The sequence below is a fragment of the Anser brachyrhynchus genome (assembly GCF_964034855.1).
Source record: "Anser brachyrhynchus genome assembly, chromosome: 8".
In the NCBI taxonomy this organism is placed as follows: domain Eukaryota; kingdom Metazoa; phylum Chordata; class Aves; order Anseriformes; family Anatidae; genus Anser; species Anser brachyrhynchus.
Genome location: NC_137702.1, coordinates 23,151,401 through 23,177,521, shown reverse-complemented (window position 1 = coordinate 23,177,521; position 26,121 = coordinate 23,151,401). Strand labels below are relative to the sequence as shown.

The 26,121-nt window shown below is 47.2% G+C and overlaps 2 protein-coding genes across 28 annotated transcripts in view; one reads left to right on the top strand and one right to left on the bottom strand.

Moving 5' to 3' along the window:
- The first annotated feature begins 65 nt into the window (after positions 1-65).
- Positions 66-3,754, top strand: MYOC (myocilin). Of its 2 annotated transcripts, XM_080601722.1 has the most exons (3): positions 66-1,474; positions 2,142-2,261; positions 2,462-3,754. In XM_080601722.1, exons 1-3 carry the CDS (start codon positions 982-984, stop codon positions 3,244-3,246), a joined length of 1,398 nt encoding a protein of 465 aa, XP_080457848.1. In that variant the 5' UTR covers positions 66-981; the 3' UTR covers positions 3,247-3,754. The 2 variants fall into 2 exon arrangements, with proteins under 2 accessions (XP_080457848.1, XP_080457849.1); XM_080601723.1 differs by lacking the exon at positions 2,142-2,261 and having other exon boundaries at positions 844-1,474.
- Positions 3,755-7,409: 3,655 nt separating this feature from the next.
- The window catches only part of PRRC2C (proline rich coiled-coil 2C), a 70,380-nt gene continuing 51,668 nt past the window's right edge, over positions 7,410-26,121 (bottom strand). For 8 of the 26 annotated variants that reach the window (XM_080601641.1, XM_080601643.1, XM_080601666.1 and 5 more), the window contains 11 exons: positions 22,566-22,779; positions 21,406-21,609; positions 20,602-20,723; positions 19,925-20,061; positions 18,259-18,493; positions 17,770-17,892; positions 16,072-16,290; positions 14,185-14,288; positions 12,792-12,918; positions 11,577-11,813; positions 7,410-9,274 (listed from right to left, as the gene is read on the bottom strand). In XM_080601641.1, the coding sequence (XP_080457767.1) occupies positions 9,014-9,274; positions 11,577-11,813; positions 12,792-12,918; positions 14,185-14,288; positions 16,072-16,290; positions 17,770-17,892; positions 18,259-18,493; positions 19,925-20,061; positions 20,602-20,723; positions 21,406-21,609; positions 22,566-22,779 (1,983 nt within the window). In that variant the 3' untranslated portion in view covers positions 7,410-9,013. The remainder of the gene's footprint in view (positions 9,275-11,576; positions 11,814-12,791; positions 12,919-14,184; positions 14,289-16,071; positions 16,291-17,769; positions 17,893-18,258; positions 18,494-19,924; positions 20,062-20,601; positions 20,724-21,405; positions 21,610-22,565; positions 22,780-26,121) is intronic. The other 18 variants (XM_080601661.1, XM_080601644.1, XM_080601642.1 and 15 more) reach the window with 7 other exon arrangements.

Sequence of the window (26,121 nt, the reverse complement as noted above, 5' to 3'; positions counted from 1 at the left end):
CGCGGGAGGGGGCGGGGCCAGGGGAGGGGGGAAATTTCCACCGCCCGCGGGCACAACCGCGGGGAGAGCCGGGGTCAGTTCGCTCTTTCTTTCCTTTATTTTCTTTTTCTTTTTTTTTCTCTTTTCTTTTTTTTTTCTTTTTTCCCTTTTTATTTTTTTTACTTTTTTTTCTTTTTACTTTTTTTCTTTTTACCTTTTTCCTTTTTTCCCTTTTTTGATTTCATTCATTTTTCTTTTCTCATTTTTTTCTTTTTTCGTTTTTTCTTTTTTCCTTTTTTCTTCTCCTTTTTCCTTTTTCCTTTTTTCTTTTTTCATTTTTTTCCTTTTTTCTCTTTTCTTTTTCTTTTTTCATTTTTTCTTTTTTCTTTTTTCTTTCCCTTTTCTCTTTTTTCCCATTTCTCTTTTTGTCTTTTCTTTTTTCCTTTTTTTTATTTTTTATTTTTTTCCTTTTTTTCCCTCTCTTTCCCCCCCTGTTTTTCCCATTTTTATTTTCTCCCCTTTTCACTTTTTCTGCCTGGTGCCCTTGGGCAACCCTCCATCTGTCACTTCCACATCCCTCCTCCCCCCCCCATTCCTGGCCGCGGCACAAGCCCGAGCCCAATAAACTCCGTAATTAGAGCAAACCACCACAGCACAGGGAGGGTTTGTTTCCCACCCCCCCCACCCCCAGCCCAGGACCTGGCACACTCCGCACACCCCGGGGGGTGGCTGTGGCCGCCCGCACCCCCCAGCCCCGTCCCCCCTTTGGGATCACGCTGGTGCCGCGGGGGTCCCGCCACCTCCGCCCCCCGGCCTCGCGGCAGCCCCTGGCACGCGGCCGCCAGCGCAAATATTTTGGCCTCGGCCGCCGCACGCCGCCGGAGCCTCGCCAGCACCCGGGGCGGGGGGGAACCGCGGGGATCTGGAAGCTTCCCTCGCCCCCGTCCCCTCGGCCTTATATAAAAGCGGGCGGCACACGGGGCGAGCAAGCGGGACGGGACCATGCTGGGTGCCTGGCTGACGCTGCTGCTCGGGGGGGGCCTGGCCCTGGGCGCCCCGGGGGACACGGCCCTCTTCCAGCGTGCCGACGATGCCGGCGGGCGCTGCACCTACACCTTCACGGTGGCCAGCCCCGGCGAGGCCAGCTGCCCCGAGGCCGGCGGCGTGTCCCAGCTGCGAGCCGAGCTGGCCGGCCTGGCTGCCCGCCTGAGCCGCCTGGAGGGCCTGGGGGGCTTCGGGGGCTCGGGGCCACGGGGAGCAGAGGTGGGGGGCGCCTGGACGCGGGGTCCCCAGCGAGCGGCTGCGGGGGGCTGCGAGGAGCTGCTGCAGGACAAGGAGAGGCTGGAGGAGGACAAGAGGAGGCTGGAGAGGGAGAAAGAGGAGCTGAGCAGGAGGCTGGAGAGCAGCACCCAGGAGATCGCCCGGCTCAGGGCCGCACGCTGCCCCCCTGGCGGGGGGGGGCCCGGCCGTGACAGCCTGCGTGCCTCCAGCAAAGGTAAGCACTGGGGATGGGATCCCCCTGGGCATCCCATCCCATCCCCTCTCACCCCAAATTCTCACCCCGGCATCCCCCCCAGGTGTTGGTCAGGTCCCTTTGTCCCTCCCCCCCCGCCCCCCACAGCCTGTGCCCCCCACCTGAAGCATCTGCTGTGCTCCTGGCCCCCCCTGCACCGTGCCCACTCACTGTGGGGCTCAGCCCCACTGGGAGGGTGCAGCCACCTGGGAGACCCCCCCAAATCCCCTCCCCATCCCCAAATCCTCTCCATATCCCCAAATCCCCATCCCCAAATCCCCAAATCCTCTCCCCATCCCCAAATCCCCTTCCCATCCCCATCCCCAAATCCTCTCCCTATCCCCAAATCCTCTCCCCATCCCCAAATCCCCTCCCCATCCCCAAATCCCCTCCCCATCCCCAAACCTGGGCTGTTTGTAGCCACCAGAGCCACTCTCCTCACTGCATCAGCATGGGGGGACCACAGAAATCTGGGGGGACCCCCAGTTTCCCTCTACGGGACATTAAACTCGTGGGGGGGGCAATGGAGTCAGCAGTGTCCCCCATCCCTGGGTCACCGATGAGCCCCAGCACAGGGCACCAGGATTCTGCATTTTGGGGGGTGACGGCTTGGTACCAGGGCTCACACTGCCACCTGGCCCCCCCGCAGCCCCCAGGTGGCAGCCGGAGCCCCTCGGCTACCAGGAGCTGAAGTCGGAGAGGACGGAGCTCCCCGCGTCCCGGCTGCTGGAGGAGACGGCGCTCGGCCGCCCGCGAGCCGAGGACTCGGGTACTGCCGCCGGGGCTGGGCTGGGGACAGCGGGGGGGACCTTGGGGACAGCAGCGGGGGGAAGTCACCGGATAATTCAGGATAACCAGGGCTGAAGGGAGAGGTCGGGAGCCCCGCGGGATGCATGGATCCCCTCACGTTTTGCATGCTCTGCCCTCCCACCCCCTGTACTAACGCCTCTGTCCCTGCTGTCCCCGCAGACTGCGGCGAGCTGGCGTGGGTCGGGGAGCCGGTGGTGCTGGGCCGGGCGGACTCCATCGCCGGCAAGTACGGGGTGTGGATGAAGGACCCCGAGCCCGTGGCCCCCTTCACGCGGGAGACCACGTGGCGCGTGGACACGGTGGGCACGGAGGTTCGCCAGCTCTTCCAGTACGAGGCGGCCGAGCAGCTGGCCCGGGGCTACCCCGCCAAGGTGCACGTCCTGCCCCGGCCCCTGGAGAGCACCGGGGCCGTGGTGTACCGCGGCGGGCTCTTCTTCCAGCCGCGCCGGTCCCGCGCCCTGGCCCGCTACGACCTGCGGGCTGAGGCCATCTCCGCCGAGAGGGAGCTGCCCGGCGCCGGCTACCACGGGCAGTACCCCTACTCCTGGGGCGGCTACACCGACATCGACCTGGCGGTGGACGAGACGGGGCTGTGGGTGGTGTACAGCACCGATAAGGCCAAGGGGGCGATCGTCCTCTCCAAGCTGGACCCCGAGACGCTGGAGATCCGGCGCACCTGGGAGACCAACATCCGCAAGCAGTCAGTGGCCAACTCCTTCGTCATCTGCGGCACCCTCTACACCGTCAGCAGCTACTCGTCGCCCAACGCCACCGTCAACTTCGCCTACGACACGGCCACCAGCACCAGCCGGACCCTCAGCATCCCCTTCGAGAACCGCTTCCAGTACCTCAGCATGGTGGACTACAACCCGGCGGAGCGCCAGCTCTTCGCCTGGGACAGCTACAACATGGTCGCCTACCCCATCCGCCTCTCCCACGCGTGAGCGCTGACTGGGCACGCCGGGAGGACACGCCGCGGTTGCTCCCATCCGGGAACGAGCCGGCTCAGTCCCCTCGGTGCCTGCTTCAGCCCCGGGTGATGGTGGGGACCCCACTCTGCCCAACCGCCCCGCAGCAGGGCCACGAATGCCTCCGCTGATGCCTCCTGTGAAATCCTGTTGTACTCCAAGGCAGCGAAGAGAATTGAAGTGCTTCTCCGGAGCTTGGCTGAGCCAACGAAATGCCTCCCACTCCGGGAGGCCAGTGCAAGAGCGGGACCAGCAAAGTGGCATCTCCAGCTGGGGGCCTTGCTGCCTGCATCCCCCCCCTCCAGAGCCCGGGAGCCTCCGCGCTGCCTCTGCCTGCAGCTGGCCTCACCTCGCCGGCGGCTCTCCCACGCTGCTTCCAGAACCTGCGGTTTAAAATATTTATTGTAGAAAGGCTGTAGGAGGCTTGTTCTCCCCCAGCCGGGGGGACGCTCCAATAAACATCGCAACATTAACTCAGAACAAATGTCTAAGTTTCAGCAGTAAACCATGGAGATTTGCTTGATTGAAAAGATTAAAATGGGCCACGGGGGGCAGGCTTGTGAGTTGGGCTGGCCAACGTGGGGGTACAAGGCAGTTCTTTTGCTGCCGCAGCGCTGGGATTTGTGGTTGCTCACTGAGGGGATGGCACTGCATGGAGCAGGGAGGCCACGGGGATGGGCAGCCAGCAGGTCCTGCAGCCAAGAAGGGAGGCAGGGGCTGACGGGGTGCTCGCCCCCAGTGGTGCAGGGTGGGCTCCCGGCCCCCTCTGACACCGGTCCTCACTGAGTGGTGCTGGTCACCCGCTGCCCGCCCCCCCCCGCCAGCACCAGGGTGGGGAACTAGAGCACGGCCCTGTTCTAGAAGGGCAGGGAACAAGGGGATGCCCCGGGTGCGAAGGCAGCACAGGCCCCAACACCAGGCAGCACCCTATTCCCCCAGGGCCAGTGAGTTTGGGGGGGGGGGGGGGGGGCTAGGAGGCTGTGGTCCTGCCAAAAGGCTGGGATGGGGTGGGAGGATCTGCCCCGGCTGGCAGGGGGCACAGGATGGGGCATAACCCATCACCCGGGCAGCTGTGTTTACTGCCTGTGGGCGGGTGAACGGGGAGGGGGGCTGTGGGTGGGCCCCCGCTGCCTGGAGGCTCAGAGCCCCCTTCTCCCTCACTGCAGGCCTGCAGCAGGGCTGGGACATTGCAGAGCAACGCAGGCGAAGGCATCCCCCCTGCCAGCAATGCGCCTGCCTTGCCGCCATGGCACGGCCCAGCAGCCCCGTGGCTCCCCGTGACCCGCGGCGAGCATCCGTGGTGCTGAGCCGCTTCGACTCCCTCTGCACGCTGTGCCGGGCCGGGGCGGCCGCGTCCTCCAGGTCCTGCCACATCTGTGCCACCTCAGGCCTGGAGTCCCCTCTGCTGCAGGGCTTGGGCGAGGTGGACCGGCAACACCTCCCCCCGCTGTCCGTCAGCCACGCCGTCTTCTCCAGGGACGAGAACCCGGTGCTGCCAGGGGAGCCGAGGGCCGCTCGCACCATGGCGGAGCCTGAGGCCTGCGTCACCTACACGCTGCAGCGCATCCGGCTCCGCGTGCTGTCCGGCCTCGGGGAGCCACCTGCAGCCCTGAGGGATGCCGAGCCCAGGGGTGACGCCTTTGCCCCGCTCGAGACAGCGCAGGGCAGCATCCCCGCCATCGATCGCAGCCCCGTGCCCCCCATTGAGACCAGCTGGGCGCTGTACGAGGGGAAGGACCTGGGCCTGCGCTGAGAGCTGCATCCCTCAGCCGCCTGGTGGGGCGAGGGGACACCCTGCGGTCACCGCTCCGAGCAATAAACCTGCAGTCTGTGTTGGGCTCTCCCGGCCATCAGTAAGGTGGGAGCGTGGGACCGTCCCTAGGAGCAGCCGAACCTCTGCCCCGCCAGCCAGGGGTGGGCATCCTGGTGAGGGTAAACCCCACGTCCCCAAAGCTGGGGCAAAAGCCAGGGTGAGGGCCCCAGGGCCACCAAGAGGGTCCCCCTGTGCGCTTGCCTCCTTCCGCTCGGGATGAAGGGACGGCTTGTTCCGGAGTCGCTGCGGGAAGAGCAGCACCAAAGGCTTCTCAGTAAGTCGAGACGCTGAGAGCAGACAGCCCCAACACCAGGAATTCAAGGCTCCCCGCTCCCTGCCAGCACTGGGGGCTTTTCAGGGTGGGAAGTCCATCATTTAATTGACTAAGAAAATAAACGGAAACAAGCCAATGTACACAGGAGTGCCAGAAAGCCTGGCTTGAGCTGAACAGCGCTACATACAGGGATTTACTTAACAGGCTTTTCAGAACAAGCCCAGAGAATCCCTCCCCTCCCACGGCCCAGCAAGAAAGCGTGAGCTGAGCAGGGCTGCTGGATCCAGCCCCAGCCACTCTAATCCCCCTGCTCCTGCCTTTGAGAGAAGTTACGGTCTTTTCACAGACTGAACATTATTAAAAACAAAATAGTGAATTCCCCAAACACAGTAGTTCCCTTACTTATAGGACTTTCAATGCAATTATTTGTGATGACCAGAGGTAGTCCTAGAAATGAGATTACACACCAAATGCCACTCAAAGACAAAACCAAGATATATTCTAATGTAAACAGCCAAGAGCAAATTATCTGGTTATATGTCACAGCCAGTGAGCCTGGGTCACTGACTGAATGCTTAACCTGGCCTCAGAGGCAACCGAGGTAGTTCAAGGCTGTTTTGGAGAGGCTTACATCAAAATAATGCTATAATGTTACTACTAAATGCCCAAACATTTGCTTTTCATTAAATTCCGGCAGAAATATTATCCTTGTTCTGCTCAGCACGAAAAACGTCCAAAAGCTTACTATGTTCCCACTGCTGATTTTTTGAAATTCAGCTTACTTTTCTTTTTACTAGAGAAAAGAAAATTAAACCTTTTAGCAGAATTCCCTTAAAAATAGAAAAGTTGGGTGAACAACTTTTCAGTTTTAGAGGGTCCCTCTAACATGAACCAGGCAGAAAAATCGCTCAGCTCTCCCACCTTCTTCCTTTCCCTGAGTGCTTACTGCAGCTGTGCTAGTTTGGTTCCTATAGAAGGGGCATTTTACCTGTGGGGTTACCTACTCAGAGGTTATTTATCCCATGCATCACCCCAGTTGCAGGTTACAGCACCTTTAACTAACCCAACCGCTGCAGTTCTGCAGGAACCGACCTCAGCAGGGCAGAACTCCAGCTCTGGTGCCCCCTGACCATCCCCTTCCAGCCCACCAGCGCTCGCAGAGCCACCTTCTTCCATACATCCGCATTCCTTGGAGGAATAATGCCAGCCAGCACCTCTTCCCAAGGCAGAAATTGTTTCTCTGCATTGAGACTCCAAAATAGAGAAAAGGGTTGGTTATGATCTGAGCGTACCCTCTGGTGGCCAGCTGAGAGCAGCACCCTCTCTCTCCCTGATCCCGTCCTCCAGCTCTTCCCCTTGGCAGCCCCAAGCTGGGACACTGGGAGGCCTCCACCTTTGTGACTGAGGGGCTGCTGCGAAGGTGCCAAGCCCTTCATCAAGCCCCACGCTTAGGGCCACAGCAGGAATAAAAACGTTGGTAATTGTGCGGTTTGAATTTAAGGCAGTGAGTGGTCATTGCTTGGCCAGCTTGGTGCAGCTGGGCCCTGTGGCAGTGAGGCGGGAAAGGCGCAGTTCAGGAGCCTTGAGCAGGAGCAGCAGCACAAGAAGGAAGCTGCCTGCTTCCTTGGGCACAGCCTGCGCCTGCTTCCCCTGCACGAAACGACTGCCTCTTGCTTTTAGCAGCCCCACGCTGCCAAACATCCCCAGCTGAAATCAGAGTAACAGCTGGGCTCATCCAGGTTTCCTCTGACGAGCAGATCTTCTCTAGGGAAAAACAAAACACAAGTCTAACACCGAGCAGCTCACCAGAGGTGTAAGATCCTGTGAATGCAACCAGCTAGCTGGAAGCCCCGTGGCATGAGACTGTCACCGGAGAATGCGGTCAGGAGCAGCAAGCACAGGGAGAGAAACACAAAAAAGTTGTTTCAAACTCTTTTTCTCTGGAAGTCTGCTTTCCCAAGCTGTAATATACACTCTTCGCTTGACACGCGACGTTCAGGTGCTCTCCTTGCATCCTGCAGCACTCAGCTAATCATGAGATTACCAGGATACTTTATTTAGAGAATACTTTATTAGTTTCTGTAATCAAACCCATGTAAATAAGACCGTACATATTTAATACAGTGCGTTACCCCTGTACAAATGGAAAAAAAATTAGGTTTAACATTTCTAGACCAATATGGCTGTTAATTTCTGTACAATGCCAACTCACACTACAAGTGGGATACTTTTTTCCAAAGTTGACATCACAGCTAAAGTTTCCAAAAATTCAAATTATATATATATTTATATAAAAAGATAACCAATAGCAATTCACTAGGCATCAATAGCAGCAACAGCCTCTCCAGCTTCTGCAGTCATTTGAACAAAATTATACACATTAGACTTTCAACTCACTCTTCCTTCCAAAAAAAAAAGTAAAAAAAAATCCCAGAAAAAAACAGCAAATTCTGCTACTGATGTGGTACCTGGTGCTTTTTATTAGCTTTTCAATCATTGTCTGGAAAAAACCTCTAGAATAACATTATTAAAAACAGCTCCAGTATAGCACAGTCACTACTACATATCATAAGCAGGTACAGGATATCTTACATTCACAGAAGTATCATACAGTACTGTCCTACAGCTATAATACTAGAGGATACAATTAAAAAGGCATTATTTGACTTGATTCTACTTTCCAGCACACTGTGGGCAAGGAGGTGGTGCGACGCAGCTCTGATATAAAGAATGCACCTTTTCAATAAAATTCATTTTAATCCGATAAGGTTTCTTTTATTCTTGTGGCACAGTTCTAAGTGCTCATTGCTGTATACAGACATAAGCTGGAAACCGTTTAAAGATCACTCGCTTCATATAAAGATAGCCGGACAGAGGTGTACAGAACAAATCTGACTATTGATGCAATTAACTTCTCAGCTCCAGAGGTGAACAACTGAGGGGGTAGTGGGTGTAGAGAACACAGGTGGCCAAGTAGCATTTTCATATTGTGATCTAAATACAGTATATTGTCATCCAAGAAGCAGCGGCCAGCAAAGCACTGCCTTCAGAGGGAAATTCAGCATCAGGGTTACCCTTTGTGTTATATTACATTAGGCGTCACACGGGAAGGGCAGCTTTGCCAGCTACGTGAATCCCTCTGCTTATTACAAGCTAGGAGCTTTTTAAGTCGCTAAAAACTTAACACACATTACTTGGCCCAGCACCATCTTCAGATCTGCATGTTCTCATACTCACGGGTTTGTAAGAAGATAAATAGCAGCTGAAGATCAGAAGAAAATAAGAGTATTCGTCTTGTCAGCTAGGAACGTAACTCCCCAACCACCTGCTTCCCTGCTGTGCTATTCTGCAGGTCCCGGTTTGGGAAGCACACAGGTGTGTAAGCCAAAACCCGTGCACACGTGTAAAACGTGCACACACACTACCAAAAGCAGCCTTCGTGCTGTCAGAGAAGATAAAAGACCAAAGAACCTAGAAGCTGAGCTGGATAAGCAGCAGTTTAAATCCATAACTGCCGCTAGCTTCTACGTCCCTTCGTGTTGTTTAGAGCCCTGCGGGGAGAGAAAACTGCTGTCTCTCCCTTCGGGCTACAAATTCATGCTGCTGTCATCTCACCCGCCCTCCCCTCTTCCCCCACCTCCAAGGAAATACAGCCTCTAAGATTTTGTTTCTTCGGTTTTGATTGCCTGAGGTTTGATTGGTCCAGTTCTAACAGGTTTTGTTGCTGCAGCAGGTGCGGGGGTAGGCTTTTCCTCTGTTTTGTCTTGGCAGACTCCTGAAGAGTCAGCAATTGCCTCGGAGGGTTTGCTCCCGTTCTCGTCCACTTTTTGTGCTTTGCCTCCTATCGGTTTGCTCTGCTGCTGCTGCTCAGAAAAGAATCTCTGGGTGGACTGAAGTACCTCTGCTCTCTGTTTTGCCTTAAGAAAGGGAGAAAATATATTTACTGAAGAGATGGCACAGGAATAAAAGTGACTTCACAAAAGTAAATCCTAAATGCAAGGACTGACCGCGTTGGGCAGACTTTGCCAGAAAGGCACATCCATCCAGTTGCTTCCCAGATGCTACCACATCTGGGCACTCGGCTCCTCAGCAGGAGGTAACATCGTGCCTAGGCTTCCCTGGCTCTTTATAATCCTCACCCCCAGAAGGAGAGAACCAAAGACAAATTTCAAGCACCATCTAACACCTTCTTATGCAGCTAACTAGCATTACAGAAACTAAAAGTACAAACAGCCCACAGTGGGCTCAAACTGAAGCTTCGCCCCACAGTAAGTGTCAGACACGACCAGAACACGTCTCTGCACGCTGCGTGACCCCGACACTGCCCCAGCTACGCAGGCACTGAGGGCCAGGCTACCTGTTGTTTCTCCTGCCCCCTGCTCTGGGCTTCCTGAGTGCAGGGGCTGGATGAAGGCACAGAATCTCATCTGAGCACCCCAAATTTCCCTTGTTGCTCAGCCAGACTCCGGAGTCTGCAGTGCTAACTCAACTGAACCTGACTCAGGATTGTGCCACGTGGAGCTGAACCCTCAGTTGAAGGCTGAAGCCTCCAGCTCGAGGCGGGCACTCGTTCTGGGAAGCACAAACTATTGCCTGGCTTCCTCCAAATCCCTCCCCGGGATCCTACTGCTAACCTCGACTCGTACCCTCTAAGCTCAGCCTTTGTGACCAAGTGTTTCAGCTGCAGTCGTGCACTGTGCCTTTCACTTGTCAGTGCAGCACCGGGCACACCAGGGGCTTCAGAGCAAGCATCTGGTTCTCCTGCCCAGACTCGGGCAAAGCAGGAGCTGCACGAAGAGTCCAACCTTCTGGAAGCGGTGCTACAAGGCCCACTGCTGTCAAATGCCTTTTTAACACTAATGCCTTTTTAACACTACAAAGACCATGCAAGGAACCCCAACCATGATACAGACCCTAAGCCTCCATGCACTTCTTGATCAGTATTTTACGCATTTTACAGAAAGCTAGGGAGAAAAAGTAGCAAAAGCCTGGAACAAGAGGTCTTGGTTTCAATACTGTGCAGTTGTCTCAAGAAGCTAAACTAGTAACAGAACAAAAATCTGTGAACCGTGACGTGATGAACTGCAACAACAGTCTGATTTTACTGGAGCCAGACAGACACCTGAAATCCCCTGTGTAATTTCAGACATCCCCTGAGGTTAGGGCTAGAAAGCTGGGTGATTTGATCACAGGCACCCAAGTGTGACAGAATAACTTACATTCTTCTGAACAGTGCTTGCAGGGAGATTCAGAAAACCAGGACTACACGTCTGTATTTGCTGTGACAAGTTAGACTCAATTTGCAATACAGACTCAAGACAACACACTAACCATCATCTGTTAGGCCTCCAGCTAGCATAAACTGGGGGAAGAAAACAAATCCTGGAGATTTGGCCTACCTAAAGGGGTAATCAATTCTGCTACAACCAGACCTATCAGGAAAAGCATGCTCTTTGGCTTGTATACCTCAGCACACGGGTCATGGCACATGACAGTAGGTGAGGGAGCACCACCTATCCTTACAAGCAGCATAGTCTGCAGAAAACAGGTAGATGAGCTACGTATACAACAGGGTCCCTAAGCAGACTCCCTGTCCTGCACTCTCCGCCTCGGTAAGAAGAGCTGGCCTCATCATGAAGGGTCCCAAAGTGCTCTAACAAGTTACACGACTCATCACCTGCTACTGAAATGCAGCCACCTCTTCTGTGGGGTGTTCATGTTCCTGTGTTCTGCTGGAGAGAATTGCCATGGGCATTGCAAGCCACCAGGAAGTGAATTAGCAGAATAACCTAGAAGCAAGGCTGGCTGGGACAGGAGGGTTCATGCTGCTGCTCAGAGCTGGGGGATATGTGAAATGACAGCTAGCAGTCAAGTTCATAGGCTTCACTGCTCATTCAAAAATCCAGGCTCCTGAGAAGTAACTGTCAGATTGCCTTCAGCAGCAGTGGCTGCTTCACAACCATTCCCCAACAAGATCACTTCAGAGAAGAAGCTCCCTACATTTTTTTTAGCCTCAAGTTCCAATTAATGAAAAATTAAAAACGAAAACACAAAAACCAAACAAGGCGTGGAGAAGATCTGTGTTCAGCTGCTGAAGGCCCGGCTACTGGCTTTGGGTCCAGAGGCATTTTAATTAAGACATGATTTGCAGACACATTCCTGCCCTACAAGCTGTCAAGACTGAACTGGTGTTAACAGCACTGCAGGTCAAATACTAACCTTCATGTCTTGTTCAGCCTTCACCGCAGCCTGGGCCTGATTGCCTCTGGCTCCAGACACTGATCCACAAAGACCTCTGGCCACATGCGGTAAACGAGGGTGGCTCATAAGGCCTGTGATCATCTGAGACGGCATCTGACTAGGCAGTGCTACTGGCAGCCTCTGAACAGGCGCTGGGAAGGTGTTAGTATATGGGGCTCTTACCAATGGAGGGAGCAGGTTAGGCTGAGAGAGGATCTAAGTGGGGGAAAAACAACAAAAAGAGACATTTAGCAAGTAGAAAACTGCCAACTAGATTGCACGTTGGCGTTATTTTAAAGGGGAAAAAATTGCCTGCTCTGCTGTCAAACTGATGTCAAGAAAATAGGCTTTTACGTTGAAAAGCCACACTTGAGCTCCAGAAAAACAGCACTGTAGTGCTGCTGTGCCTTCAAGTACCACTGACAGCTTAGAAACAGCAAGTAATAAGGGACAAGACACAGACAAGGCAGCAGAGGAGTAGCAGTGAAAGGTAGTCCTGAGAAGTCTAGGTAGTTTCTGCTAGTTGCAATCCAAAAAACAAATCCTCAGTCCTGCAGTCAAACACTCCCAACACCAAAAAAATCAGCAGCCTGCCTCCAGTCACCTCCAGCAGGGAGGCATCACCCTTGTAGAGCCGTGCTCCCTGGAAAGCTAGATGCAAGTCAAACCCTTTGCAATCAGCCCTGCTTTGAGCAGGAGGCCCGACTGTGTGATCTCCAGGGATCCTTTCCAACCTGAACTGTTCCAAGAATACTTCAGAGCTGCATCTCAGACAGACACCCACAAACCTGCTTTGTCTTTTAACATTTAAGATGTGCACCGGGACCCTTCTGAGGCACAAAACTTATCCCCTTCCCCAACCAAATGACCTGCTTTTGCAGGAATGAGGTGCAATACAACCGTGTGGAGAAGCCAGCAAAATAACTGACATCATTCACAACCTCTAATGGATTCCTCAGCATGCACAGAACTCTCGAAATTAAACACACCACAAAATCTGTACTAGGTAACAAGATCAGATTTTTTTTGCCTTGATCTTGAGATCAATTTCCTTATGCATTTATTTTTTCCTTCATTTAAAGAATTTCATTTTGCATCTCCCCCTGATAAAACCTGAGGGAACACAGCTAAGCTGCAAAGTCACTAGTGACACAGAGAAACAGATTTGTTTGTAAGAAGCCACCAGTTGCCTACCTGTGGTGCAAACTGTGCAGGAAATGGCTGTGTCATCCTCACGGCAGCAGCTGCAGACTGAAACTGCTTCTGGTAGACAATGCTGTTCATTTTATTGGACTGGTTGTTTGGACTTGTAGAACTGGCCCTAAAGAAAAGAAAAATGTCAGTCAGAATCACACTGCTCTCAAGGAAAGGACGCATCTGTCTTTAGTTATAACTTAACTAGAAATGCAGCTTGGGGGATGGAGGTGAACAAAGGCGGAAAAGCCTTCTTTAAGAAATGGTGACTGATTTGCAGAGGTCTCACGCACAGCATGTGGGCAACACATTTTTACTCAATGTAAAATGAGCAGCAGGGCAACAGTGACAAGGAAGCCAGCTAAACTCAATGCACACATTTTGTAAGCTTACAGACATTTCTGTTTAGTTTTTACTTTCGACTTTTGAGCTTTTACGTTTTTCTGCACCTTCCCAGCACCTCCACACTAAAAACCAAAGGCTTATGGTAAGCCTTGCTTCAGTTGTTAAGGGAAGAGACATCTCACACAGAATTTTTAAGATATATACCATCAAATCAGTTGTTCTAAATGCTGGCTAGCTTGTGAATTCAAGTATTTCTTATTCTTTATCCCTTTACTTTTTTCTTAGGTGAAGTATTGCAGGCAAGACATCAGGACTGCATGTAGGAGTTCAAACTAATTTCTACTTCACTAGGAAAGCCTGGACCACTTTCAGCTTGCCACAGTGAAAGCCACCAAATACAATTACTGTGCATAGGAGTACAATTTTCAAGAATTATCTAGTACCAGAGTTCCATTTTTAAGTTCTTTCAGCCTACTCATAACTTCACCCACAAACATCCCAATAAATTCACCAGCAAGTGCACTCTGCATATCAGGAAAATTCTGTTAATTAATCAACTAAACCTGCCAGTAGCCTACTAATTTCTCTTGTGAAAAGCTTAGAAAACTAACAATCAGTGCAAGATCTGTAACAGAACTGCTGCCACAACTACTGCTCTCTGAGGTGTAAGCCTTGAAGTGTGCTTTTTTTTTTCCTTACTCTAAGCACTGCAATTAAGATTACTCTCATGGAAGATTAACAGTCTTCCGTTTTACCCCAACGTACTTCTTCCTTGCTCACTTCTGTGTTTTCCAGGTCATTTTTAGTTGACTTGTTCAGTTCCATGTAATTCATAAGATATTTTTAAGATCTTATTTCACAACTATTTTATTCTAGCTAAGCATAGCAGATCTGATCACCTACTGCAGTGCTCCTTTTAAGCTAAGATTAAGCGTTGTATTTTACATTAGTAGTACCTCTCCCCAGACCTTTCAGAATTGGCTGCTCACATACAATTAAGTTTCCTAGATGTGATTTCAAGGAATTTTGAGCTTAAAAAGAGATTTACCGGAAGGGACTGGAGGTTGGCGTAGTACTTCTACCAGTAACTGGTGGCGTTCCAGGTTTAACATCAATACCACCCCCAAATGCCTTCAGGTCCATTTCTGATATCTGAAAAGCACAGCAATCAACATGTTAATTCAGTAGGAGCAAAGAAAAATTAAAACGTTTCAGGGTTGAAATTTCCTCACCACAGATACCACATTAAAATATTTAGAAACTATCCTGAAAAAATGCTGAAGGAAAGAGTGCCATAAAACAAGGCAGTTCTATAACAAAACAAAAGCACAGCAAAAATGGAAGTCATTCACATGAAAAATCTCCAGACTCTAAATGGAGCAATCCATTTCACACATTATTTTGCAAATACAATCAACAGAATAAATGAGTCTCTGGAACAGTGTCTTTCCCCACACAGCTATGAAGCATAATGGCAAAACAACTAATTTTTACTTGATTTATTGTTGACTGCCTTTAGCAGAACATGATGGAACCCTTAATGCAAGGCAGCAAAGCCACCTAAGGGAAAATCCCCATTCCACTGTAGCTTTCCCTCATTTCTTGTTGAGGCAACCACAGCTATTTTCCCCTGACAACTATAGCTAGAAACAAGCTGCTGCTTGGAAGATAGGCTCAAAAATTATGAAGGTGGAAGACTTTTGGCCAGAACCTATGAAGCTAGAAAACTACACGGTGCAAAAATCACTCTGTTGGTGGGTGACAACATGAAAACTTGATCCATCTGATCTAGAATTCTGGTTGCCATTACTGTCCAAAATGTGGAATTAATTCCTGAGATAGATTTTTCTTATCACAGCTGTAAAACATTGGGACTGCAGGGTTGCTTTATGTTCTAAAGCACCCTAAAATCTAGGCCACAACCTCTTAAGAATTTCAGGGGCAGCTCCAGAGATAGATTACGTCCTGCTCCAGGAAAAGACCTTGCTAATCTGACAGAAAGCTTAGCAGTGTTCATGTTCAGTATTATCAACCAGGGCCACCTGAAGTGCATTGCAAATGCACTGTGTTGTACATTATCCAAAAATCCCCAAACCCTACAGATCTGTAATTCCATCTAAGATAAGAGACCATGTGAATGGAAGCCAGTTTGCTGCATCAGAAATATTTCATTCCTTGACATTCACTCTTGGATTCTAGCTCAGGACAGAAAAATTTTAGTGTCCTTACAAATGTAGAAGGGAGTTTTCTAGAATTATCTACACATGGCTGCATAAGCTTCTCTTGCAACGTTTTTCACCACAGCTACCTGACTGGAATTTTCTGGGACACTCATCAATCAACCTGGAGGACACGACAGTGTTAGTGAAGATGAGATCTGCCCTAAGCCTCAAGCACTCCCTTATTTGATAGCACAACAGGTATATGGTAGAAAAAAATCCACGCAGTAGGTGGCAGCATTACAGATGAAGTCAATGCATTTGGTAGTTTGGAAGCACAAGTGAAATCTGGCAATTTGCTCCAGTATGAGACCAGAAAAACATTGACAGAAGCAGAAACCAGCCCTGACATTGTAACGCTGTTTGTCTGCCGCTCTAACAATGGTTTCTGTATTACCTTCTATGTGGCATCCTACACGAATAAAGTACCCTGCTAGTCCACAAAGTCATTACCAAACTAAGTATTCTTACAGTGCAAATGGACTAGCAGCAAGCCAGCCACTAAATAAACCTAGCTAAACCTTCACAAGATGCACAGAGCCGGTCACTAAGGGACTAATCTCAGCTGGCTTTCCTATTTTCCTCTCCCAAACTTTTAAGGTCAAGGAAGGTTTTTAGATGGTGCAAGAGTCAAACACAGGTTGCCATGCTGGTTCTACAAAACAGCACAGAGCTTTACATTATTTTTTGTATTGTAGATTTATGCATGTTATCACCTTTCCAGTTGCAGCTATCATGCTGTGTTGAGTTCCTGCTGGGATTAATCCTCTGAAAGGCTGGGTTACTTGTGCAGGTCTGCTTAGATTTTGAGCTGGCGCTTGTGGTGGTGTGTGCTGCAGTGGTGGTTGCAAAGACTGGGGCAGAGCAATAAGTGGCTGTGCTGTAGATCCGAAGTTGGGCAAAGAAAGCTGTGATCCTGGTAAAGGTACCGTCACCTGGGGGGGAAAAACATACAGAATCACCAGTAACATATACACAAGGGTCATTATTTAACTTTCTTTACTAGCTCTATGATTTTAGTTCTAGTCAGGGTGAATGGCTTAATGACTCATAGGATGGTTTGGGTTGAAAGGGGCCTTCAAGATCATCTATGGTCTTTGCATTTCAGAAAAAGTTAACATTTAACTCCTAACTGCAACATCAGCCATGCAAGGAAATCCCATTGTGTAAGTAAATATAATTCATTTCAGGAAATAAAAGTAGAATGAAACAGCCAGCTTCCCTTCTCCCCCCCCCTTCTTTTAAACTTCAAATAATTTTAGTCATCAGAAGGACACTGTTTGGAATCACAGCTAGATTTTACTTTCCAGGAGTCCCAACAGCCAGCGTTCCCAAGCTTTAAAAAACAAAAAAACAGTTGCCTCTCACTTGTCTGCATTAACAGGGAATGCTGTGGGCTGCAAACATCACAGAATGGTAGTGATAAGCATGTGAAAATACCATAACAGTGAACTGACTAGCAGGAATTCTTGCTTTTCCTAGTTTGACCATTAATCCCAAACTTGCAAAATTACACTGCGTGACTACAAGAACATATGACATTCTCCAGATGAGGAGAAAACTTAGCAAGATTCTGCTCTGAATTATAACAGATTAAAAGTATAACAACAGCCATACTTGAACACATTAAAACCATTAACCCTTCTAAAAGGTCCTTAATACTTTATGCTATAGTCTCAACAGTTGAGACCCAATTTTTGAAGACTTTTCTCAATATTTGTCTTGGCAACTTTTCACATGTATGAAGTAGGCTACTGTAATAAGCCAGCCCACTGCAAGCTTTGTTTTTAAAAAGCCACTTAAAATCAAAACTTGAACGAGGAAGCCACTAGACAGCATGCTGTAAATACAACAGAATGCTTGCACATTGCAAACTAACAGAACTTTCACAAAAGAACGCCAAGAACTTACCACGATCTGAGTTATTTTACAAACCTCCTGATGTAGTTACTGACTTGGCTGTCCTATTTGCTGGTATGATCATCTATCTCCCGACCTTTTTTTTTTTCCTATATATTTCATCTCACTGACATGTGGCAGCTCTGACTTTTCAAGTGAAACTTGGTGTTAACAATTAAGCTACATAAAACACCTTTAGTTTACTTGGCTCTCTCCACCATGATACCTGCTCCCATAAGGACTCCATACACCTCAACCAATTAGCAACAGCACTGAACCAACTAAATCTTTGCCTGTCACTGGAAAGTGAACTATTTAAGAGAAGGAGGTGAGAGACAAATGATCAGTATGAATTTGCAGGCCATTCAAATTCCCACTAACTCATTTTTGCAGTAGCTCTTTTCTGCTCTCAATTTTTAACGCTCGCAGTTTAGAAGAATTAAAGATTCTACCCCCACGTCCCCCCAGCCCATCAACAACATGCTTTTAAGAAGAATACAATTTAGGAAATTTACCATGCCATAGTTTACCTGCTGGAGAGCACTGGGAGACTGTGCAGTGTTGTAGAAATTGCTCTGGCCAGGCTGTTGAACTTGCCCAGAATACAGATTTGAAGCCTGGGTGAGTGTAGCTCTGGCCTAGGAAGAGTGAAAGACACCATTACTTTAAGAACACTTACAACAGCTCATAATAAAGCACATCGTTAGCAAGTGGTAGCCCTTTGTCACCTACAATAAAAGATATCAAACCAGAAGCTCCAATAGTGATAGAAGTGCAAAGATTCCTCTATTCTGGAGAGGAATCTTCACTCCAGAGATTATTCTAATACACCTTTATGAAATTGAAAGCACATTCTCTTCCAAGTGTTTCACGTTTTCTGCCTCCTTGACTGTTATATAATTATTACAGAAGAGGTAGGCTTATCCCAAGCTAGCCAATACTTGGTTGTTGCATTATCTGTATCAAACCACTGCAGAACTTCAGCATTTTGGAGTATTTCCTACCTGCAGGATGTGTGTATCAATAAGCTGAGAGCCTCCCAGTCCTGAAGCTTGACTAAGTTGATGTTCATATAAGATAGGAATAGGTTGTGTGTTAGAAGTCTGTTGAAATGCCAGGCTTGACTGTGCCTTCGCAAGCTCCTGGTGTTGCACTGTTGGGAAGTTGTGTAAGGCCGTACCAGACAGAACTACTGGTGATGGCTGAGACAAACCACTTTGCATAAAAGCTTGCTGGGACCTGCAAGAGATTGGAGCATTAAGTATAAAAATGAAAACAGAGATCAACAGCCACCAAAAATTTAAGAACATGGGTTATATTGCTGAAACAGAATTAGAACACCAGATTATCCAGATTTTCACTTGAGAAGGGTAGATTTTCTAGTTATTCTGCACACAACAGAATAATTGATGCTACTAAAGCCCACATGAAAAATGACTAAGCTTTTTATTTAAACCCTAAAACCGTCTGCACCTTTAAAGATGTGGGAAAGGTATTAGTCCTCTTACTATCAGCACAACCCCAAAGTCCACTGATACTGGTGTATGCATGACCAGATCAGCCAGAAGCATTTATTTAATCTGGACTGCGTGCCAGACTGATTGTGTTTCTGCAACTAGCCAACTGTTTGTAACATTTTTTTGTCAGCTATGAAAGGACAGACAATATTTGGTCCAACAAAGTCAGTCAAGCACAAAGTCTTCCAAACAATGGTCAGCCAGCCAAGCCTGTAGTACCAGACAGAAAACACTATGGCTATATAACACTTGTTGATCTGATAAACCCTAAAGCCACATACACTCTGTCAGACTCTAGATACGCAGAACACTGCATCTGGAGAAATGGATTCCTCCAGTACAAAAAGCACGGAAAGTGCTCAGGACAGAGAGGACTGACTTACAGATTAAAGGATTCAGGATACACGTGTAGTCAGTTAAACCCCTGCTGAGTCCACCTTGTTTGGATTCAGCCTTCTGCATCACAACAAGGAGGCTGTTCTACATGCACTTGCAAAAACCTCTGAGAAGTTTCTTTGCAAAAGTAATTAAAGTGAAACTAACGTTTGTCAGAATACCACTATGAATAATTTCTGGTAGGAACAACAAGGACACTTTGGAAATTTCTCTGTATGCTGATTTGTATGCAGACAGATTCAATGCCACTTGAGATATACTGGTCTTATTATCATTTCCTGTAGCAAACAGGACACATTTGTTCTGAAATGTAATCTCCTATCCCCTGCGCATCTGGAATGAAATTTCCCCCACCCTACCTTACCTGTGGGGTTCATATTATGATTTCAAAGCGTTTCTAGACTCCAGTGTTGGTTTGATCAGAAAACAACAAACACAAAATACTGAATTAAGGAGTCAGACTTTTTTTCCCCCCAGTTCTCTTAGTATGGAAGACTGAAGATGTTTCCAGCTTTTTAGCTTGTTTTTCCAGAGATACAAATCTCTGGCATGATTTTTGAACCACAATTTTTCAACTATATCTGCAGATGCAGACTACCCACTTGGCATACAGTTTTCAGGCAGATGAACAGATGAAAGATTTTGGGGAAGACAGGAAGATGAGGTACCTATTGAACACAAGACACAAGTCTGCAGGGAAGCAACTTCTATAAGTTCTGCCACCCCAAAAGGAAATAAATTTACATGTGCTACTTACCTATAAGGTTGCAAGGAGGAGTTGAACAATTCTTGGGCTTGTGACACAGCTGGTGCTGCTCCTAAACTCAGCTGAGCTTGATGCTGTCCTTGCAGAGGTGCATAAATGGGGATAGGGATCTGCTGAACTGAAGCGGGCTGCAGAAAGAAGAAACCATTAAATATCTCAGGATAAAAGTCATGTAGAAAAACTACAGCCACATGTGTGCCAGGATTTGTGTAACATCTTTAAAAGTAAATAGAAGAATTTAAAACCTCAAGGTTGCATGGAGAGCCAAGTATTGCACCTGTTCCAAAAAATCCTTCCATGTTGTGCTTTATGCTTTTGGTGAAAATAACCAGGAGAACCTGAACCAATCATTTAGATCTGGGTACAAAACAACTGCACAAGATCCATACAACTTTGTACCATAACACCTCATACGAACACGCACTTTTACATGAGGTACACTGCGAGTGAAAACTTATTCTCTCAACTTTTATGACAATTGTTTTCAATTAGAGGAGCAGTAGAGATCAAACAACCTGAATGCATCAGTACGAAATAGCAATGACAGGTATGATCTCATTTTCGCAGTCTTCAGTCCCACTCTTGCCTGCCCCCATTTGCTCATTTGTAGAGCATTAAAGTCAACGTAGATAAGGAGAGAAGGAAAAAAAATAAAAATCCCCAAATACCTGAGAAAGCCCTGGTTGAAAGCCTTGCTGTTGGGCCAGAGAAGGTGGTGCCAAACGTGCATGCTGGGTGTTGAATAAGTGACTTGTATCCATATAAAATGCTGGAATTTGAGCTGCAGTACCTCAGGAAGAGGAATACAATTAGTATGTTTCCAAACATTTCTCTGCTAAACAGGTTTTCATCAAGATTTAGAGATGCAGCCACTGTCAGTACTTCCCAGTGTGACAACTACCAGAGAGACTGGGATAAGAAACAGAACTGAACAGCTGCATAATAAGCCGTGGTATCTTTTCTTTGGTATCTATTCATCCCCAGAATCTATCAGTCTTGCATATACATCTTCAGTCCCATGAATTTCTTAAGGGACAAAACAGCAGATTCTGTCAAGAACAGGCACTTTGGTGATGGAAAGGGAAGAACAAGCTCTGAAGTCATGTAAATTTAGGTTAGTTATATGTAGAACTTTCTTTAAAGAAAAAAGCCATGCTTATAAGCTATCGTGGCACTTTAATAAAGTCATCAAGACGAAGTCATTCTTGGTCTTGAATATTGATTTGAAATTGAGACAAAAAATGATGCATCAAGAGATGCAAACACTTTCCTCAATAAACTAACAACATGGCATTATCATTATACTGATAAGACACTTGCCTATTTAGATTAAGACAATTAGTGAATATTTGCTCACAAAATGCTGCCCATCATTCTGTCCTTACTGCAGATAAAACTAGAATTAAATTAATTTCTCTAGCTTTGTAACTCCAATAAAGCAACCACACTGCTTCTCAGCTGAACACTATTACCTGCTGCAGACTGAGACACGTAGACCTGAGGACTTTGCTGTTGCTGGGCGATGAGGGATGGCATGCAGCTCAGCTGGGAAAAGTGACTTGCAGAAGCTAAGCTGCTTGTCTGCAACTGCTGTGGTTTCACTTTACATATGTTGGGAGGGTCTGAGGTGCTTGCAGTCTTTGTACTCAGTGAAGAGGTTGTGTATGTTCCAGCTCCTACAAGAAGAGAAACAAGAGGTGTATTGTAAAACAGCTGAAGACATTCCAAACCCTCGTCTTCTGGTGGTCAGTTTGGGGACAGCTATGCAAGCATAGGTGCTACTAGTAAAGAACACTGAAACCTAATGCAGCCATTTCCATCACTTTAAGATGGACAGGGAGAATAATTCTTTTAAGTTACTTCTCCCTTCTCAAGCACAGGAGGACTTAGAAGTACCAAAGTAGACATCTTGGTCAATTATCCAACAAAATATCGCAACGTATAGCGGCTGTGACTCTCATGGTTGAGAGTCTGGCTCCAAAGAAAGTTATTTTTAAAGCATTTCAGTTGAGGTGTTGACATATACTCTAATATTCCTAGTTGTGAAGATTTAATTGGATCCAGCATCTTTCATTTGCTGCAAAGAACCAAGATGGGAATGAGCACTGCTTGTGGAGAGCAGTCAGACACTTGCTCTCCCCAGTACAAGGGAGATCTGCTATGAGCTGTTGAAGCCTCAAGTCTGAAAGTAAGAGCACAAATGAAAAGTAATACTGTAACTGGCTGGATGAAGTGACAAAAATTTGAAGCTGTCTGCTGGAAGTGAGTGGCTGTCAGAACTACCAGCTGCTTAGAAAGAAAAAAATAAATTTATTTCCCTCCCTTTGTTCAGATGAACAAAATGAAACCATTAAGTCAGCCAAGAGGAGAAGTTCACCTCCTCTTTCAAGTCCACATAAATAGCACAAACAGAGATGTCCTCTCCATATTCTTTTCAGCTGATTGAAGTGAATCAGGGGAAGGATCTCCTTGTTAATTAAGAGGTATTTGGGAAGCTATAGTTCAGAGCTGACATTTCATGCTTGCAAAGCTGACAGAAGTCTTGTACATTAAATGTGGTGGGAATCTAGTCTCTTGAAACACATAACCAAAGAACAATACAACACGATATTGCAATCTGGACACCCAGTACCTGATAGTGAAGTTGTTGGTGTAACTGAGGCTACAGGAATAGGAGGCATCGATGCACTAGAGAAGGAGCTGTAAGTACCACTGTTTGGCCCAGTGTTGCTGCTGCTACTGCTGCTGCTGCCACCACCAGCTATGGGAGATGCTGCTGATGTCACTGGTGAACTCTTCTCCCCCATGTTTGGGGAATTCTCCCATGCTTTGCGTGCAGACTCCATCTATTTAAAAAGAAAACAAATTTCCTCATCTATTAGGAAGTTCAACCAGCCAGTCTTCAACTTTTAACAGTTATTTTTAGTTCAAAAGGCAACTCAGGCTTCATGCGAGCCTCTTAAAAGTCATCATAATCGTGCAACTCTGTTCATGCAGAAAGCATACGGCCTGAAGTTGGAGCTTCTTATCTGTTCCAACTGCACACGTGCACAGTTCATGATCTTAACATTCAATACTCAAAAGAGAATTCACGCACTCTAATTTGGCTTGGTTTTGTTTGACATGGAGAGCAAAAGGCATGGGAAGCTAAAGAAAGGTACAAAAGAATCCAGATATTTCCGTAAGTCCTCTACTTACAAGTATTGGGTCTTTTAAATGAAGCAGCTCCTTACTTTCTTGCTATGTCATCCCTTTTGTGTTACCACCAAAAATACCTAATGTACACTTCAGTACACCCGACAGCAGTCAAGGTCAGATTTCCAAAGCAACTGCCATTCAAAATGCGATCGTGAGCTGACACAGCTTGTGCATACTGCTTTACATTAGCGCTATAGACGCTTCACACTCCTCTATTTCTGTAATAATGAATTTAATTCTTACACAGCAAGGAAGGTGGAACTTCCAGTAAATATTTTGTACACAATTCTCTTCCACCGAAAGTGGAAGGAACCATTGCTTTATTGCAGCCAACAATCTAATTATTGCTAGAATAGATGCACAATGCTGTATCTCTGAACTGGGACACTTTTGATGGACTAGTGAAAAGGAAATATTAATGTTCAGACCACACCCGCTAATTTAAGTGCTCAAACACAGCCCATGGACATCCCTACAACCTCCAACTGTCCTCCTCCCTTGAAATGGAAAGTTTGTGTGAGCAGAGCTGGATGCCAGAGGCTGTAATCCCTCATGTAGAGTACTGTGAGCTTCTTAAGGTCAGACGCTGTCTTTAAAGGTATCTGTAAAGGGGCAAATACACCCTTACCAACAAATCTGCCCTTGCTGCCTTGATCAGTAGAGTGCCCTAACTGGGACTTACAGACTCTTAAAGTCACACTTTCAACTATCCAGATTTAAATGCACTAAGCACAGTCTGGACAGACCAAACACAATTTATGTTATTTGGCTAGATGCTTCAGGCGTGATAAAAAAGCAGAGCAATACGCAAAGAAGTGGGTAACGTGGTCAATACATGTCCATACAGAAAGAAGCTAAGCTCTGTATTCCTCACAAGAGGAAAAGGGGAAGGAGAGAAACTTTGTTGCACATTAAATCACTTGGAAATAAATCACCTATTTTCATTTTTGAGACCATCGTACCCAGCAATCATGTACTCATACTCAGTTTCCCCATCACAACACTCTCCTCCAAATTGGTTCTGATTCTTGTGGACAAGGCAAACTTCAAAATGGAAAAGGAAAGGATTTTGCATAAAGTGGAGCACAGGTAAGGCTAGAGGCTCCTTTCTGAACACAACAAAAGCTTCTGGTAAGACAGAATAATGGTCTCATACCACACTGGTATGAAGAGAAGTGAGGAAAATATCTGTGGACATCTGAATAAAGAATACATAGAAGCTTCTCCTATGTTCATCAAGTTTCATGATGTCCTGGAGAAACTAGTAATAGCAAAAAAGCTGGAGTCTACACACTGAATTTTGCCTTCCAAACCTAAACAGTAGCAAGATCCCAGGTCATTCCATACCCCTACCAATTATTCAAGTTTCAAATTTCAAATTTATCAAGCTTTCAAATAGCTTTTCCTTTAGAGAGCTCCTTAGTCTCTAACTTCTTAAACTGTAAAAGGATGCAAGAGAGATTGGTATTCTAGGAGTGCTTATGCAGCACCATCTACAGACCACATATGAAAGAGTAAGAAGCTCTACAGTAAGCGAGGCTGTGGAAAGTTGTGTGATTTTGCTGCTCAGTTATGGGAAGAGGAGAACACAGGTTGGAGATCATGGCTACTTGAGGCTGCTGCTTCACTGTTGACCCATCAGGGCCATTCACGTCACATTAATGCTCCAGTAGTCACTGCACAAGAAGTTAACTGGAGAAAAATGGTTACATAAATATCCTTATGTAAACCAATGTTTAGGTGACTGGCAAAAGAAAGCCAAAAGATGCCAGACTCTGGTGCCTACACAGGAATTTTAGATTGAGCTCTGGAACACAAAGAGAGCCAGGCAGTTCAGTTTGAGATGGCTTTGGACTTTATTTTTCTCAGTGTCCTAACTAGCAAAAGCAGCAGCAGGTAAGTGCTTTCAGGATGTCTACCTTAGTAAAGGTGTCTTTAGTAAAGTTGGTGCAAGGAAAACAGTGCTCAACAAGCTTTCTCAGATGAGCACCTTACACCTACACCCTTGCAGAATGATGTGAAATAGTTGGAACAATTTTGGCTGTTCCTCATCTGAGCCTCCTCACAGACAGCTTTCTGTGATAGGGGATGGAAAAAAGAGGATATGAGAGAGGGTTATCCCTTTCTGGAGGCAGAGCTTAGAGACTTTGCTCTTCCAAAAGAGGGAAAGGAATGCTTTGCTTTCTGTTGCTCCAGAAGTACCTTTTAAAAGCAAGGATTATATCAAATACAAGGAGAAAAAGAGCAGCTCTGCTCTGCCTGGGCCAGAAGGCCTTCTGTGGAAGTGATAGTGTCAGCGGGCTTCAAAACAAGCTTGTTGCCTTCAACAGTTACAAGAAGGAGGAGGCAGTGTTCCAGTAGCTGGAGTAAGGAACACTGAGTCAAAGCTGATTTTAAATGCATTTCTGTTCAGCTTTTGATCAGAAAGTACTTCAAGGTAGCCTTAAAACATCTATCTTCAATATATTCTGTTATCACACATCCAAGATTTATCATCCACTAAGAAACGAATAAAACCACTGACACCACAAAATACAAATGAGCAGAGTAGTCTGCTCTGTAGCTGAGCAGCATCACATTCTTTGTGGGATCGTGCCGCTGTAATGTTCCTACCTGTATCATGTAGGAATCCAGCTGCTAACCAGTTCGAAACTGCTATTTCAGAAAAATACTTTCAGGTGCCAGAAAGTCAGATTATGGTAATTTGTTACACAAGAATGCAAAAAGAAAATCAGATATTCTTGTTAATTTACTCTTCCCTCTCCAGCCCTTTCCCCATTTTGCTGGCCTGGATGTCTATTGTTTTAGTGGTTACATTTTTTTCCCCAGGAGAAAAGGTGTTAACAAAAGAAAAGCAAAGATTCAACACAAGATCATTAATAACTATCACCCATAGAGAACGTGAGCAAGCAGCTGTCAAACCATGCTGGCAAGACTTAAGTCTCACCAGGATTGACAAGTAAATTTCTCCAAAGTGTTAGTTCTGCACC